This window comes from Hevea brasiliensis, unplaced genomic scaffold, assembly GCF_030052815.1.
Source record: "Hevea brasiliensis isolate MT/VB/25A 57/8 unplaced genomic scaffold, ASM3005281v1 Scaf5, whole genome shotgun sequence".
Taxonomy (NCBI): domain Eukaryota; kingdom Viridiplantae; phylum Streptophyta; class Magnoliopsida; order Malpighiales; family Euphorbiaceae; genus Hevea; species Hevea brasiliensis.
This window is the reverse complement of record NW_026615028.1, coordinates 2,223,085-2,241,176: the sequence shown is the minus strand read 5'-3', so window position 1 is coordinate 2,241,176 and position 18,092 is coordinate 2,223,085. Positions and strand designations below refer to the sequence as shown.

General features: G+C 34.5%; 3 protein-coding genes across 3 annotated transcripts; all 3 read left to right on the top strand.

Moving 5' to 3' along the window:
- The first annotated feature begins 509 nt into the window (after window positions 1-509).
- LOC110642721 (aquaporin SIP1-1) lies at window positions 510-6,394 on the top strand. Its single transcript, XM_021794856.2, has 3 exons — window positions 510-1,058; window positions 1,683-1,955; window positions 6,102-6,394. The coding sequence occupies exons 1-3, from the start codon at window positions 762-764 to the stop codon at window positions 6,249-6,251; spliced, it is 720 nt and encodes a 239-aa protein (XP_021650548.1). The 5' UTR covers window positions 510-761; the 3' UTR covers window positions 6,252-6,394.
- A 1,022-nt stretch (window positions 6,395-7,416) lies between these two features.
- On the top strand, window positions 7,417-12,160 carry LOC110642720 (apyrase 2). The gene is made up of 9 exons (XM_021794855.2): window positions 7,417-8,176; window positions 8,499-8,627; window positions 8,749-8,805; window positions 8,898-8,990; window positions 9,957-10,162; window positions 10,442-10,533; window positions 11,218-11,435; window positions 11,532-11,721; window positions 11,814-12,160. Exons 1-9 carry the CDS (start codon window positions 7,865-7,867, stop codon window positions 11,927-11,929), a joined length of 1,413 nt encoding a protein of 470 aa, XP_021650547.2. The 5' UTR covers window positions 7,417-7,864; the 3' UTR covers window positions 11,930-12,160.
- A 785-nt stretch (window positions 12,161-12,945) lies between these two features.
- On the top strand, window positions 12,946-15,407 carry LOC110642718 (pentatricopeptide repeat-containing protein At5g15010, mitochondrial). Its single transcript, XM_021794853.2, is given in 2 exon segments — window positions 12,946-13,220; window positions 13,310-15,407. A coding segment is annotated over 1 exon segment (1,788 nt). The 5' UTR covers window positions 12,946-13,220; window positions 13,310-13,369; the 3' UTR covers window positions 15,158-15,407.
- Window positions 15,408-18,092: the final 2,685 nt, after the last annotated feature.

The following is an 18,092-nucleotide window of genomic DNA, read 5'->3' as shown; positions in this document are numbered from 1 at the left end:
CATTGATAAGATTAAAGATTTATTAAAATTAATAATTAATATAAAAATTCTGTTTTTTTTTTGTTTTTTATCCTAATTTTTATTAATGGGTTAAAAAAATAAATTAAAGAGTATCTATTCAATAAAAATGACTTGATGTTGAAATGAAAATTAGTCAAACCATTGACCACACATGCGCAATTAGTCAAATCAAACTACACACCTTTGGAAAAAAATAATTTTTTTTTCTTAAAAATATTTAATTTTATTGATGACAATAATTTTTTATTGCACTAAAAAATAATCAAATTCATAAAAATTAAATCTAAATTCAAATCCTGATAACTCTTAGTAATGAAAAGTTTTTAAATTTTAAATTCTTAATAATCCAACTAACTCCTTAGATTTACTTACTAATTGAAGGGGTTCATACATTTAAATACAGTCATTTTATAATTTTAGGGTTTTTTTTTATATATAAAAAATTGAAAACCATGAAAAAAAGTCAAAACTTGTAAATAAAGAGAAAGAGAGTCCTAATGAAACATGGAAAGAACAGAAGAAGAGCTTCTTGTGGTTAGGTAAATCACAAACAAAACCCAAACTAAAAAATCCCATCTTTAAACGTTCACTTTCCCAGTTCCTGCCAAAACTCGCACAAATATCCCAGGCCAACTAAGCACCACCAAGTTTGCTCTTTTCATCTGATACCCAGCTGATTCCTTCTACTTAACCAGACTATAGCTATCAAACCCAGAAACGAAAAGCTTTAGGAAGTACCAATGGGTGCGATAAAGTCGGCTATTGGTGATGCTGTGCTCACGTTCATGTGGGTCTTCTGCTCGTCAATGTTCGGCTTCTTTACCAGCCTCATAGCCACTGCGCTCGGCGTTCATCACCAGTTTTGGGCCTCTCTTTTTATTACTACTGTTATTGTTTTTGTATTTGTTTTCTTGTTTGGCCTGATCGCTGAGTTCTTGGGTGGAGCCAGTTTTAATCCCACTGGTACTGCTTCTTTCTATGCTGCTGGGTTTGGTGGGGATAATCTCTTCTCCATGGCCCTGAGATTCCCTGCTCAGGTAACGTATACAAGAATCGATTTTCATATCTGTCTGCATGCTTTTGAATTGTCCCTTTAAATGTTTATTGCATGGATTTATCGATTATTTGTTGCCAATTCAGTGGTATTTTGTTTATTCTGTGTATGTATGGATTTAGATTCTTATCGTCTGTGTTAATAATTCGACTGGATCTTACTTTCTTTTAGTACCCCCCTCCGTCTTTTTTTTATTCTTTTTCTTTTTCAGCTTTAGCTTTTCTGGGGACTTTTTGAAGTCTAATTGTTTTTCCTAGAAACATTTTGTAATTGTTGCTTATGTGCCTTTATATTTTCTACAGAAAATGGATCTAGAATAACCCGTGTACCACAAAAGGAGAAATGTAGTTTTGAAGTAAAGAAAATAGCTTTATGATAAGCCATCTTTCGGAAAAGAGAAAAGCAGATTCCAAAAGAATAATTTAAATGTGTAATAGCCCTTTTCTGAAAATTCGTGGGAAAAGAGGAGAATTTTAAAGGAACAACAAAGATTTTATATTGTTGCAGTCATGCTTTTACCTTAGACTGCTTCAGAAATAGTATTTCATAACATGCTTAAGCTGCCAGTGAATCTATTAAGAATGGAATGTTAATGTCTTCTCGGCAGGCAGCAGGTGCTGTGGGTGGTGCGTTGGCCATTTTGGAGGTGATGCCACCACAGTATAAGCACATGCTTGGAGGCCCTACTTTGAAAGTTGACTTGCATACTGGAGCCATTGCTGAGGGGGTGTTGACATTTTTAATTAGCTTTGCTGTTCTTGTAATTATACTTAGGGGTCCTCGTAACTCACTGGTGCAGAATTGGTTGCTTGCCGTTGTAACTGTAACATTGGTTGTCTCAGGTTCCAAATACACTGGGCCTTCCATGAATCCTGCTAATGTGAGTAGCCCTGCTCTCTTCACATTTTCTGATTTACTGCTTTAATTTTCCTGTCTTAATAATGTGTAGTGCTTTTGAATCCTTTCTGAATTATGCAATGTGATGTAAATAATGCATGGACAGGACAATTGCCTTTTGACCTTGTGTTTTCTATTACGAAGTAGAAACTACTGTAAAATGTATGCTTGTTAAATGATTTAAATTGTGAATATGCTGAAAGGTACTTTTTTTTTTGGTGTCACATCTTGTTTTATTTTATGTGTTTAATGTTACTCTCATTCGCTCCATTCTTTTTGCCATCACCTTTTGTCATTATTCTATTTCAACTTTAGGCTGACTTGAGTTTTACTCATTTTAAATGTATATTGTCACTACTTGTTTGAAGAAGTGGCGCACACCACTCTAACATTCACATGAAAATTATGTGTTAACGGAAGTCAAATGTGGTTGTGTTTTGCATCTCGTTTTATTTCATGTATTTGATGTTACACCCTCCAGCTCCAATCTTCTCGTAAATGCTTTTTTGTTTTTTATTATGTCATTATATGTTGGAAGATGTTTCATACAGTGCTTTAACATTTATATGATACTTATCTCAACAGAAAATAAATGTGGTTTTGTGTTGCATCTTGTTCTTCTTGCAATCACTTTTTGTAGTTATTACATCCAAAATTCTAACTGGCTTGAGTTCTGCACATTTTGAATGTATATTGCTGTTATTTGTTCGAAGATGCGGCATATATTGCTCCAACATTTACATAATTGTGTCTTGTTTGATTCATGGAATGAAATAAAGTAGGTATGGAGGATAAATTTTGACAACCGTCCCTGAACTTATCTAGTTGTAACATTACAGTCTCTCAACTTAAAAATGTAACATAAAACCCATCAATTGTTAAATTTTGCACAGTAAAATCCCTCTAACCTCTAATTATCGGTTTTTCAGTTAGATGCTGACCTGGACAGTTTTAGCATGGAGTTTAGTCAGTATTTCTCTTTTCTCTCTCAAGTCATGTGTAAATTGAATCCTTCTCCTCTCTGTAGACAGAATAATTTTTCACTTGTAGGGAGAATAATTTTATACTTTGCATAAGAGAGGAGAGAGAAATATTGACTAAGCACCATATGGGAGCTGTTCACGTCAGTTTTTAACTGGAAAATTAATAATTGAAAGTCAGAGGGATTTTACTGTGCAAAATTTGAAAGTTTAGGGGGTTTTATGTTATATTTTAAAGTTGAAGGATTGTAATGTTACAATCATATAAGTTCAAGAACAGTTGTTGAAATTTATCCTAGGTATGGAATAATTATTCATGGTAATAGAATAAGTATACTTAATTTTTTTATTTGATATCACACAACATTAATATATATATATATAATGATTATTTGACATTTTAAAGTGTCATTAAAAAATTAAAATGATAAAATAGTTATTCCATAGAATAGTATTCTGCATTAAAATTTGAACCAAAGCTAGGAATAACTATTCTATACCTATTGTATTCTAGGAACCAAGCTAGGCCAAAATGTTAAGAGAAGACAACTGTGGCTTATTGGCCTGTCATATGGGATTCGTTCTATTAGTTTGAAATGTACTTTATCTCTTCAGTTTGATTTCTTTTTGCGCTTATCCCTATCCCCCCTTTTTGCATTGTATTATATTTTTAAGCATTTTATTTAAGATTGTTTTGGATACATGATTGGCATTACCTTAGTGATGAAATTCGTTATATTAGTTTGAAATGTACTGTATCTCTTGAGTTTGATTACCGTTTGTGCTTATCCCTATCCCCCTTTTAACATTCATGTTTAAGCATTTTCTTTAAGATTGTTTTGGATATATGATTGGCATTACCTTATTGATGAAATTATGTGTTGGAGACATTTTAGCACAAGGTTGGAACTTGGAACTTGCTTGCTTTTTTTCCATTTTTTCGGGGATGTAGCCAGGTTGCTTTCTTCGTACCACGTCAATGTTTTTCTTGACTTGCCTATTTTTATTCATTGAAAACAAAAAAGATAAAAGGTAAATCAAGAAACATGTTGTACATAAAATGGGGAAAAGAAAGGCAACTTATCTCAGAACATACTTCCAAGAAGAGGCAAATTGATGATATTTACGAGATCTCTGACTATTCTGTCTATGAACAGAATATGGGAATGACTTTGGCTTATCTATATATTATAATAGCTATGTTTTTAGATCAGAAATTGCCACTATATTTTGTAAACCTTATTGAATGGCAACTCTTCCTTCTTGCCCACCTTTAATTATAATGATATAGTTCTGAAAAATGACATTATGGATAACTTTATTTGATAAAAAATGTGGTCAAGGAACCTTTTGTGAAATTGAGATGGACATCTGTGTATGGTTGCTAGAATTAGTGGAAGAAGACCCAGACAAAAAGTTGAAATTTGAGTGAGTAAGGAGGTTGGATCCCACTAATGCTTTGTTTGTCTTTTTTCCACCTGCCTTTTTTGGAATAAATTTATCTGCTTAAAAGTAAAAAATTTCAGTGGTCTGAAGTAATATTCTGACTTCTCCTTCCATTTTGAATTACCTAAACCACTCATTTACCTCATTTAAAGGATGAATTAGATTACCTCACTTGTTCTTTTTTTGTTGACTGGATGGGCACAAAAGGTTTTGCCCTTCTATCATTTGGATGAATAAATAAGTGATAGGGAGGGAAAGGAATGGAAGATTATTTAATCTTCTTTTCCTCATATGTTACTGGATAAGAAGTGTAAATTTTATACATTGTAGTGTGTCACATAATTACTCAATTCGCCAAGAATGGGAAGGAATGGAAAGCAACTGAAGTTTTTTCTCCTATTTAAAATCTCCTCTTTGATTTGTATGCAACCTAGATGTGTTGGTTTAGGATGTTTAGTTGTATGGTCGTAATGGTGGTGCTGACCAATATAATGGTAAGACATGGTGTTGATCTGGGTCTGTGCCCTGTGGTTACCAATGTTGTTTTTTTTAAAAAAGTTTTGGGGCTAGTACTTTTCCTCTGAGATATCAGGTGTTTAATGCAACCATGATTTTGTTATGACTGGTAGCCAAAGTAGTTTGATAACAATTCAGGATCATGACAAACATGTTTCAATGTGAAGATAAGTGCAGAAAAGAAATGAAAGCGCGGGTGTTTAGTTTGCTAAGTTTCCTTTGACAGGAGTCTTTGAAGAGTAAACTGAAAACTATCTGTTATCATAATTCATAAACAATATTTTTTGTTGGTTAGTATAGTTTTTGTTGGTTATCTTCAAGCGTTTTTGGAACCTGCCCTTTGATGGTAAAAATGTAGGATCTGTTACCTGTATTTTTGCCCCAGGATTTGACTTTTGTTTGATTGGATTAAGCTCATCAGTTGAAGGGCTGCTTCTGTGGAATAGAAAAGATTTGTTTCACAGGAAGCTGAGTTTTGCATATAGACCTTGCATCTATCATCATTATTCTAATATTAGGCTAACTGATGTATTGTGCAGCTCTAGCTCTGAATTCTGTATGTACTAGAGAAATTATGAGACATCTCATGATGTGGATTTCATGTTTACAGTCTGGTTGAGAATGTTGATCTCTTGCACCTACTGACCTCTGTTGTCCTGTTTCTTTTTTTTCATCATGTAGCTGTATAATGTAATGAATCAAATTGCATCTTTTCACATTATCTTGAGGCATATGTGGTATTGGGGTCAGGGTAAGGGAGCTTTGACACAGTCCTTGTTTTTGTAGGAGTTAGTCATCAACAATAAAAATTGGATTGCTCTGTTGTACTGGTATATTACTGGACTTTCCAGAAAACATTGCACACTTTAGGATAGGTCATAGTAGTCTTTGCACAACTAAATGGTGCTGAGATTGTTGTTAGCAGGCTCTCAGAATTTGGCCTTGCTACATAATCTGATCTTTGCGCGTAACTACTGCTGTTGCAGGATTTAGTTATTAGTAAATTATGATATGCCTGTAAACATTGCATCATAAACACTAAAAAGGCATTTGCATGTGTCTCTGGTTTTATTGTTCTTGTTCCTCCAAATGATCATTACCTTCGATTGCAAATTTAGCACTTCTAGACTCCTACTATAATAATCACATATAAGACTAACTAAATGTGCAAGTTATTGTTTCTACAGGCATTTGGGTGGGCATATATAAACAAAAGGCACGATACATGGGAACAATTCTATGTTTATTGGATTTGCCCCTTCGTAGGAGCAATATTGGCTGCTTGGGTCTTCCGCCTCGTCTTCCCTCCGCCAGCACCAAAACAGAAGAAAGCCTGAAAGAGCACAATTAGCTCATGGTAATTGCATAATAGAGAAGCTGGGTGTCAAGTGTAATAAAGTCCTTTACTCTTTCCTCTTGACCCTTAAGACAATCTTCAGTTAATTTGCTTGTATTGATTGCAATTTGCATATCTTTTCCATCTGGCCCTTGCTTTCCTTCGTACCATTTTTAATTTCCTACTTTACATGTGATATGCTTCGTAAGTGAAGGGTTTGCGTACATAATTTTTAAATTAAGTCACTCTTTCACAAATTCAACAGTCTGAAATTATAATTGTAATGCAAATCAATGATTAATGATTTAAAATTAATTATCATATATTAATGATTAATGATATGATTCTCTAATTGTTTAACATTTTATTTGATTACTGACCACGAACATGGTCGACTGCAGCCACTGAATCAAATATACAATCAAACATGTCGGCTGCAGCCACTGAATCAAATATACAATCAAACATAGGGGAGAGCATTTGGTCGGTTTGATTTCGAATCGAACTAAATATAAAAAACTGAAAAATCAAATCGCTTAAAAATATAAATCGAACCGAATTAATCATCTAAGGAGAATCGAATCCAATTAAATTGAAAAATATCGATTTAGCTCGGTTTCGTTGTATTAAATTGAAAATATTAGAATTTTTATTTTTTTGGGTTGGATTATGCATCTTGAATCTTGAGGCTTTTGCATTTTGGGCTGAAAAATTATTTAGGCCATTTTATTATTCGGTTTAATCGGTTTTAACCGATAAAAAATTAAATCAAACCAAAAATTGAATATATTTAAATTTTCAAATTGAACCAAACTGATAAAATTAAAAAATCGAACAGATTAAATTAAAATGGCTCAATTTAATTCGATTTTTTAGTTCACACCAAAAACTGCACAGCCCCAATCAAACATATTCTAAATCTACATAAGCTTATAAAATATTTTTAATTAAAATGTAAAATAATTAAAATTGATACAATTTATAAAATATTTTAAGTATATTAAAAAATAATACACTTCAAAATCTCAATTACTCTAAATATTTTTTACGAAAGGAAATTTCTCTGATATTAGAGGCCACTTTATTTAAACATTACGCTAATCCTAAAGCCCTCCGCTCTTGCTGTACGGTAAAATTAAAAAAAAAACGTACAAAAAAAAACAAAGAAAGCAGCCCCCGCCAATTTCATTCTGCAAAAACAAAAGACTGACTGACCCCAGCCGAGCTGAAACGCCAACTCCCACTCCCTGCTGAATACGACATTGTCGTTTCAATTCATTTCCTTCTTTTTCTCTCTCTCGCCATCAGCGTTTCCTTTTTTTCGCACCCATAGATCCTTTCTTGCTTTTTCTTCTCATCGCTAAAATTCATCTCCGAATTCAATTTTAAGTAATATTTTTTTTTAATAAACAAGGAGAGCTGGATCCATTACAGGAACCAGCGCAGTCCTTGAAGGCAACCGCCGCGGCCAACGGCCAGATCCGTTATCGCTCCCCTTCCTCCGCCGAACTCTTAGAGACTGGGGCTTCCTCTGCCACCACCAGTTCTTCCGCCGCCGCCGCCAGTTCTCCCACCCATTCCGACCACCTCCTCCACCAATTGCCCTCCGAAAAGATGAAGCGCCCGGTGCCTCGGCATGAGTCTTTGTTCGATAAGATCCACAGGTACCGGGGTGTTCTCTTGGTCATTTCGATCCCGCTTCTCTTGATTGCATTTGTCTTGTTCGTCATGCCAAGTCGCTCTCCAGCCGCCGTCTTGGATGAGTACGAGTTTAATAACCGGAAGATGTCGCCGAATTTGAAGGATGCAAATAGATACGCGGTTATTTTTGATGCGGGTAGTTCAGGAAGTAGAGTGCATGTCTATTGTTTTGATCGAAATATGGACCTTGTTCCCATCGGCAAAGATCTCGAGCTTTTTCTCCAGGTTATAAACTTTCTTTTCCTTATAATTGTTCTATTACTCTTGTGCTAGGGAAAATTAACTTAGATCTGAGGTTTTTTTTTTGTCATCTTTAAAATTGTAATTAGTTAATTTTGAATTATTAGAGTCAGCGAAGTATTTGCATTACGGTTAGTATTCTTATTTTCTTATATTGAAATGGTTGATAAGTTCAGCACATATTGTTTAATATTTTGGAAGATCTTTGTTAAAGTTTTAGTAATTTTCTTCCATGAGAAAACGAACTTCAGCATTTTCTTGTGTAGCTTTTTAATTATGATGTTTTTTTTTAATGTTCATCTTGTAGATTAAACCAGGTTTGAGTGCATATGCAAGTGACCCAGATGCTGCAGCAAGATCTCTTCTTCCCCTGCTTGATAAAGCAGAAAGTGTAGTACCCAAAGAGCTCCGATCGAAAACACCTGTCAGAGTTGGGGTGGGTGAATTCGGATCGGCTCTTGTGTTATCATTCATTTGAAATGCTGGTAATTGATTTTTTTTAATGACATTGTATACATTGCTTAATTAGTGGAATTGGCTTTTCCATCTCCATGTAGGCTACTGCAGGCTTGAGGGCATTGGGTGGTGAGGCATCAGAAAGAATTTTGGATGCGGTAAGCCTTTACATCAATTTATATTTGTTTCTTGTGTTCCATTTTTTTATCATGATCTTGTAATTATAGTCATTTGAATTTCCTGTTTAAAGGTTAGGGATCTTCTGAAAGATAAGAGTACCCTGAAGTCTGAGGCAGATGGAGTAACTGTTCTGGATGGTTCTCAAGAAGGTTCATATGAATGGGTATGCTGCATTGACTACTAAACATTTTTCATTTGGGCCTCTTGTTCTTGCATCAATAGTTGTATTATATAAATTATTATCAAATATTTTAAATATACATTTGTTGTCTAACAATGGACATTTCAGTAATTATGGCTAATATCTTACTACCTAGAAAATTGTTATGCATTTCACACCCAATTTTAGGCAGCTGCCCAAGTTATCAGTTCAGAACTTATTTTAGTGTTTAAATATGGAATGCATGTTGTTGCTCCTCATTGCGCCTATAATCAAGTAAACTTTCTATATACACTAAATCTCTTTGTGAGAAATTCACTTTTATCACATCCTGGCCTAAACCATGCTTTTCTTCTTGTTTTCAATCTTGTTTTCACATTGACGTTCACTGCCCATAATACCTGTTGAAGATAAATTTTCTTTTCATTGGCACTTTTCACCCATTTTTTAGTTAAGACAGGTTGGTTGTCAAGCCATGATCACTTACTCAGGCATGTTAAAATTTGTTGTTCTCTTTATGCTTATTGACAACCTTCAGTTAGCTGTACCAAGCCACACACATTCAGCATATAAATAAGTAGACCAGGTTAGCCCAATTTCCACATCACAGCAATAGGCCCATTACTTGAAATTGCTTATGAAGCCTTTTGAGCGTTTTATTTGGAACTGCTTTGAATAATAGTAATCCCAAGAGAGTAGGCTTTGCTGGAATTAAAACAAAAGTGCAGCCTACTTATTGGATTAGCTCTTCATCATCTATCCATGTCAATGCTGTTCTCCCTTGTACTGGCTTCCCTTGCTTCTATTTCTATGCGCCTGCCATTAGAGGGCTTGAGGACACTGGACATTAATTTAATTGCTCCATACTGGCTTGCCATTTGCCACTGCTAGCCCTATCATTTATTCACCTTTACTCCTACTTGTTATTTTGAAGTCCTTTACTCAGTTCTCTTGTTTTGCAATCTGCAGGTGACAATAAATTACCTATTAGGAAAATTGAGCGGATCATATTCTGAGACAGTTGGAGTGGTTGATCTTGGTGGTGGATCTGTTCAAATGGCATATGCTATCTCTAAGATGGATGCTGAAAAGGCTCCAAGGGTATCAGATGGAGAGGATTCATATATAAAAGCAATGCGTCTGATGGATACTGACTATTACCTATATGTTCACAGGTTCTTCTCTTTACTGACTATTAAATATATGTTCACAGGTTCCTCTCTTTCTTTTTAATAAATTTATTTTATGATTATTTAACTGAAGTTTCTTGGTTTATCACTTCATGGGCCTTTCATAACTGTGGGCCCTCATTTGTTGTTGGGCTATGTTTCAAAATTTTTTCTGAAGCTTGTTATATGTTCTAAAATAACTTTTATTTGGCTGCTCACAATGTTTTTAAGCTTAAGAAAGTTATTTGAGCTTGATTAATCTGGTTTTGATATTTGCATATGCAGTTACCTTCACTACGGTTTATTGGCAGCTCGAGCAGAAATTCTGAAGGTTTCTGAAGGCTCTGACAATGCATGCATCTTGGCTGGTTATGATGGTAAGTGAAAAAGCTTCATTTTTTTGTTGTTACCCTTCTCTTCTGTTATTAAGGGAAATAACTTTTTACTTTGTTTCTGTCACATTACATGCTTTTCTAGAAGATTGAGATGTTCTAGAAATAAGAATTTTGGCTATTGTGCAATATTATTTTGACATGATAAAATGACATGCTATGTGCACTGCTTCCTGATTTCATGCTTTCTTATAGCAATTATAGTTATACCATTATGTATTTTTTGCATACATTCTGCAAATTTGAGAGGATAGTTGTAAGATCTTTGAGTAGGACCTTTAAAGGGAGTAGGATATGTGATGTCTTTTCTAACTTAATTTTGAATAGAAATGATTGTACTATTTACAATTATGTACTTCAAAATTACATATTTGAAACTGTTGTTAATCAAAAGAGTGGGGTAATGGATGTCATTTTTGAGACATAATTTTACTTGTGACAATTTAATACAATCTATTTGCGTGACTGTCTAGAGTGGTCATGAAACATGCAATGTTTTGCAGTGTTGTAGTGTTGTTCATGGATCATTGTCCTACTTCCTCTCCTTTATCTCTTTCTCACGCACACACGCGCACACACATCTGCTAGGAATGATACATCTGCAAAGACATGGTACTTAGTTTGATCAAATTAAAAACTAATTATGATCTCTCTCCTCCTTAATTTAAGGGGTTTACAAATATGGAGGAATAGAGTATAAAGCATCAGCTGCTTCTTCTGGTTCAAGCTATGAAGGATGCAGGAGTTTTGCTTTGAAGGCTCTCAAAGTAAATGACTCAGAATGCACGCACATGAAATGCACATTTGGTGGAGTATGGAATGGTGGAGGTGGGGATGGACAAAAAAATATGTTTGTTGCTTCATTCTTTTTTGACAGGGCTGCTGAGGTACTAATAATTTCTTAGTTTTGGTTGCTCAAGGGATTATTAAAACTTGTAACTTTATCCAACTTGGTATGCTAACCAAATTGTTGATATTTATAGGCTGGTTTTATTGATCCTGCTCTACCTGTTGCCAAAGTTCATCCTGTGGATTTTGAGGAGGCAGCTAAGCGCGCTTGTGAAACTAAACTTGAGGATGCAAAATCTGCATATCAACGTGTAGAGGTGGATAACCTGCCATACCTATGCATGGATCTTGTCTACCAGTATACATTGCTTGTAGACGGATTTGGTAAGTTGTCTGCCAATGAGTTAGTTATCAGTGCTCACAATCACTTACATGCCTAAGATTCTGATCTTTTCTTGTCTGGTGTTCTTTAATAGCTCTTGAACCATGGCAAGAAATTACATTAGTGAAGCAGATTAAGTACCAGGATTCCCTTGTTGAAGCTGCATGGCCACTGGGCAGTGCCATAGAGGCTGTGTCATTATCAACATGATTGTAAATTACATCCTGCTTGATCAGCAAGTGGAAATTCCTCGCATTTATCAGCTTGTAACAGATCTACAGAGTTTATAATGCTTGAGAAGTCACCGGCACGTGAAATGGAAATTGGATTTTGTCCATGTATCACAGGAATAATGAGAAAGGAATAGCTCCATTTACCATCATTTGTAATTACATTACAAAAGGTTCAGATTTATGATTTTTGAGAGAATGATTCAATTCATTTAGTTCATTTTACCAATGCACTACTCAAGGCAAAAAATTATAGATAATTTAGTATATTAAAAAAGATGTGTCAGTGATAATATTTGACTTGTTTAATAATAAAATGTTTTTTAAAAATAATATAATAAGTTAATTTATTATTGATAATATTATTTTTTTTCCTATATAAACAAATAATATATATAATTGTTAGATATTATGTAATAGTGGTAGATTAAAAGGTTAAAAATAATAAGAAATTAAAAATAATTTATTATATTTAAGAAAAAAAAAAGGATAATTGTAAATAACAGAAAGACGTCAAAAAAAAAAAATGTCACATGGACAAATAAGAACTGTTCCATTAATTCATATACTTCTACGATCAAAAGGTTTCTTTTAAAATGATAAAGTTTGAGCTACAATTAATTAAAAGATTTCTTCCTTTTTTTTCTTCAAGTTAAATTATTTGAATATTATATAAAATATAAGATATATTTAAAATATATAAAAATTATAACTATGTGGTTAGGCTCGTAAGGATACCTAAATTATTTGACTTTGAGTTTATATGTTGTGTTTTATTTTTAATTTAAAAGTATTTTTTTTAGTTTTTATTTTTTATTAGACCTTATTAATACATTGAATAATTATTATTGATAAAATAAATTATATATTTTAAAAAATAAATTTATAATATAAAATTTTTATATATTTTTGAGATAAATTATTTGGTATACTGTGTAACTCCACTCGTGAAACAATGCACGGTCTTCACTCGTCCGCCTTCCTGCTGCTTCCATGTGAATATGCGGCCTACTTCACAAGGGTTAGAATAGGAGTGACCAATCCAAAGGGCTTGGATTGAATTGGTTCGGCCCAATTTGCAAGGCACTTATAGAAGCTCAAGCATTCCGCCCGCGCGCCAGCGTTAAAGATACAAAAGCACACAGAAACAGCGACCGGCAAGCAAATCTAACAACTCCAACTGCGGTTGCAGCTCTCTTGTCTGTTTTAACCTCCAAGCAAATTCCGCCGTTTGAAATAAGAGTAACTCTGCTGAGTCTTAACAAATAGAGGTATAGTTTCTTATTAATTCAATTCTCAGTCTTAGCGAAACAGTTTCTTTTCTTCCTTCAGTCATTTTAACAAACATCTTGTGCTCCAGGCACTGACCATATATTTATGCTTCGTTGCTTTGCTTTAAAAGTTCAATCAAGCAATAGAAATGCGTTCAATTAGAATTATAACTTCAAACTTAAGGAAATTTTCGATTCTAGCTTCTACCCGTCTCATTTCATCACACAAAAGGCCAACCCACATTGCAATTTCAACCGTTGAAACCACTGTGACGTGGCCTTTTGATTCCAAGTTTTCAGTCGCTTTCTCTTCTTTCTCTTCCTCAGATCTTGAAATCCCAATTGCACATAAAATTTCCATTAGCCAAGGGGAATGTTCCAGTGACAGTGATCTTAGTGACTCCAATGATGATGATGACATTACACAGTTGAATTTGAGAGATGCTGGTTTTGTTAAAGACGTAATGACCATTGTGAATATATTGAATCAACTGGGTGACAATCGTGTGGAAATGAAGAACAAGATTGAGCAATGTGGCGTTAAGGTCTCACAGGAGTTGGTACTGGAGGTACTGTCTAGAGTGAGAAATGATTGGGAGGCAGCATTTACTTTCTTTCTGTGGGCTGGTAAGCAGCCAGGTTATGTCCATGCTGTGCGTGAATATCATTCTATGATTTCTATTCTTGGTAAAATGAGAAAGTTCGACACTGCATGGTCATTGATCGATGAGATGAGAGGGGTTAAGACCGGTGTTTCTCTTGTTGTACCACAGACTTTGCTTATTATGATTAGAAGATATTGTGCAGCGCATGATGTTGGTAGGGCTATAAACACTTTTCATGCATTTAAGCAGTTTAAATTTGATTTGGGTATTGACGAGTTTCAAAGTCTTTTATCTGCTCTTTGCCGCTACAAGAATGTGCAGGATGCTGAGCACTTGATATTTTCTCAGAAAGATGTCTTCCCATTTAACACAAAGAGTTTTAATATTGTGCTTAATGGGTGGTGTAATGTGATTGGTAGTCCTCGTCAATCAGACAGAATATGGAGGGAAATGTGCAGGAGGGGTATTCGATATGATGCTGTGTCTTATGCGAGTATCATAACTTGCTATTCAAAGGCAGGTAATCTTTATAAGGTGCTCAAGCTGTACAACCAGATGAATGAGATGAGGATTGAACCAGATAGGAAGGTTTACAATGCTGTAATCCATGCTCTTGCAAAAGCTGGACATGTGAAGGAAGCTATCAATCTCATGAAAACAATCGAAGATAAAGGTATTGCACCTAATACTGTCACTTACAATTCACTGATCAAACCTTTATGCAAGGCAAGAAAAGTAGATGAGGCCAGAGGAGTCTTTGATGAGATGTTACAGCGTGGCCACACTCCAACTATACAAACTTATCATGCCTTCTTTCGTGTTCTAAGGACAGGGGAAGAAGTTTTTGCACTCTTGGAGAAGATGAGAAAGATGGGTTGCCAGCCAATTACTGATACCTATGTCATGTTGATTAGAAAATTTTGTAGATGGCGGCAGTTTGATGATGTCTTTAAGTTGTGGAATGAAATGAGTGAGAATGGGATAGGTCCTGATCGTAGCTCATATATTGTGCTGATACATGGGCTCTTCTTAAATGGAAAGTTGGAGGCAGCCTACAAATATTACACAGATATGAAACAAAAACAATTATTGCCAGAACCAAAGATAGATGAGATGCTCCGTACTTGGTTATCGAATAAACAAATAGCTGAATGTCAGATGACAGAATCAAAAGGTGATCAATCGAATTTTAGTCAATTAGGTGAGCAAAACGGAGCCATCCCTAAGAGAATTAATTATGAGAAAGATTTTATCTGACAAACTGAAAATAGAACAGTTGTGAGATTGCGAGGATTTTCCTTTTGGGAGCAACAGGTTCTCATGTCATATTAAATCTCAACAGCAGGTGGTTTGTGTATTTAACAACCTACAGATTATAATGTCATTCATCAAATGCTTCCTGAACACATACAGGTGCACTAAAGTTTCTGTTCTAATTTATGAATAAAGGATGCCCTTAGGTTATTCAATTATTAAAGAACTTATGCTTTTTGAATCGTATTATTTATATAACTTTCTTTTTGTAATATGTTTTCATAAATCATAGTATACAAGATATTTGGTGCATGTAATGCATTTGCAATTTTCTCCTGTTTTTTTTTTTTCCTCTTCCATGGAGATATTTCCAAGCTTGTAGTGTTAATATAGCTTAGGATTTCAGTTAAAATGGGCTGTATTACATTGCACAAAGAAGTCAAAAGCATAATCTCAGTACATACTTCAACAACAAAATGGCAATGGCAACCATTGTTGTAATTGTTGGTGCAAATATTGTGTTAGAATTTATTGGAAGTGCCAGCCTTTCGACCCTCTTTGTTTATAGCCTTTCGACCCTCTTTGTTTATAGCATCCATCAATGTAAAGATGCATGATGGCTACGAAGATTCAGGGGTGATATCTGTTGACTGAAAATCTCATAGGATGTGGTTTTTAAGTTCAGTAGTGCTCAATTCAGCCATACACATGTAGGCTAAAGCAATGTCCACTAATCATTCACTTCTTTATGCTTGTTGGAAGTATGATTATGATATTCTGGTTTCTCTCATCCTGAAGGTGTGTTACCACTTATCAACCACTTGAAAGATATGACTATCAGAACTAAAGCCAAGGCAATCTCTTTTTGGTAAGAGGAAGTTATGGCTAACTCAGATGTTTGATGGTTGCTTGGCTAATTTCCATTGCAGTTGAACTGGTTGGCCAATTTGTGGTTTTCTTATCTATTAATTTTGGAATTCATTTTTCATATATTAATATGTTTAAGAATTATTAGCAAATGGTGTTTTACAGTTGACTGAAGATAAGTTCTGTATTTTCCAATGATACATAGATTGGTTATAGTCTAAATGATTCAACCAACAGTTGTGCCTAGTTTATGTAACTTTAGCGATTGTTTGATCTAGTCCAAAAATATATAGTTTTGATTCACGGCCTATCCTATTGGATGATGTGAACTAAAAGCATTTTTCCATTTTAATGGTTTACCTTCAACTTGCCCCATGTTGATGTTTTGTGGTTAAAGGTATCTAGTTCATTAGTTGCATGTAATTTTATGAGAGAAAGATCCAATTTTTGTCAGTTTGATAGGGACGTGTTGGTGAAAAGGTAGATGCAACACAGTATGTCAAGCCAATTGAACAAAACTGAGATGCTTTTTAACTATGAGTAAGTTGAGATTTAAGATCTATGCCATGGATTTTTTGAAAAGCTTCACTTGAGTCCTTCTCAGACAAATTCCCAGAATGTTATATCCCAGTTTTTCTTCAGCTCTTCAACCAGTTTTTCCCATGAACAATGGTACCATTTACCTCATTCTTTTTCACTACATGTCTACATCTTCCTTTGACATAATGGAGAACTGAAAAATGATAAAAATTTTAGACATCTTTCGATTAAATCCATTCTTGTCAAGGTAAAGTAGGATACTAGATATTTATCTTCTTTACTTTTTTCCTTCCTTCGTTCTCTTGAAGGGACGCTATATTCAATCCTCTGCAGGAACCAAGTTATAGATCACAGCCATCACTTAGTTCATATTTATGTTATGTTGTGAGACTCTGTAAAGTCTGAAAAAGGGATAGGTAGATACTATGGGTGTTGGTGCACCTCAAGAAAGTATTCAGGCATTTGCATGCAGAATCAAGATCTGGCACAATCTAATTGAGGTTGAGTTGACAACTTTTTATGGTTCCTTGGGTTTATCTAGCCTTTTGTATTGGGTTAGACAAACCGAAAAATTTGTTGACATCATGTTCATGGGTTGATGAAAAATGAAGTCATTTAGCTGCATTACCGGTAACATTTTTCTTCCATGTGATAAATCTTCCATGCGATAAATGAACTTTCAACATGTACAGTTATTTTCTACAATATTGTACTGTAGTTTTAGTACTCTTATATGTTAATAATGCAGGTAGGGACCCGCAAAAGAGTCAAATTAATGAAAGTTTAGATCTGGATTTTCATTTTTAATTGTTTTCACTTGGAGAATTCATCACTTCACGCTTCATGGTTAGCCCCAAGATAACATTTCTAACTTTTCCTTAGTGTTCTGTAGCTAAGCTAAGAGAATAGAGAATAATCCATAAACTGTGGACTCTGTAGAGTTCCATGTTAGGCCTAACTCACCATGTAGCGTCTCGCATGAGAAATCTGGTTCATTGCCATTTGACATTAGATGCTACCTAGTTATTAGATTAGGTAAACTACACGTGGAAAACAACAGGAGGTCACAATCAAGACATTTTCATTGTTGAAAATCTGCTAGCTGTTGCATGTCCATACATGCTTGTCATTAATTATATTGTATATTTCTTTCATGATCTTGTATTCAGTCAAATCCTCCTAACAGCCTGATGTAACATTAATTGCCAATCACACGTTTGGTGACGGTATGAGTTCAAGCTGCAAAGCACTAGGCTTGGATGAAAAAAAAGAAAAGCAAATCATATTCCATTAATATTATAATATGTGACCTAGATAGAATTAAGACGGAGAAAAGGAAATATTAGGATAAGTATCATGTAAATGACCTTAACTGGGAGCTGGTTACTAAGGGGGTTTTCATTTTCATATCTACCTTTTTAGGTGGTATTTAATGCAATTCTTTGCAGGTATATTGAAAGTCAAGGGTCTCACAACTGAGTGGAGAGATGCTTTTGACCATTGAGGTAATGACTTTACTTTGTTATATTTGCTTTGCCAAGTTTCCTTTTTTCTTTGTTCTCCTATCCAAAAGTTGAGAAACTGAGACTAGGACAAAAATTATTGG

Excerpts from the sequence above, each read along its gene's own strand:
- LOC110642721 (XM_021794856.2), top strand. The coding sequence starts at position 762 with ATGGGTGCGATAAAGTCGGCTATTGGTGATGCTGTGCTCACGTTCATG. Across the intron at positions 1,059-1,682 it reads CCCTGAGATTCCCTGCTCAG|GCAGCAGGTGCTGTGGGTGG; the intron begins GTAACGTATACA and ends TCTTCTCGGCAG. Across the intron at positions 1,956-6,101 it reads CTTCCATGAATCCTGCTAAT|GCATTTGGGTGGGCATATAT; the intron begins GTGAGTAGCCCT and ends TTGTTTCTACAG.
- LOC110642720 (XM_021794855.2), top strand. The coding sequence starts at position 7,865 with ATGAAGCGCCCGGTGCCTCGGCATGAGTCTTTGTTCGATAAGATCCAC. Across the intron at positions 8,628-8,748 it reads AAACACCTGTCAGAGTTGGG|GCTACTGCAGGCTTGAGGGC; the intron begins GTGGGTGAATTC and ends ATCTCCATGTAG. Across the intron at positions 8,991-9,956 it reads AAGAAGGTTCATATGAATGG|GTGACAATAAATTACCTATT; the intron begins GTATGCTGCATT and ends TGCAATCTGCAG.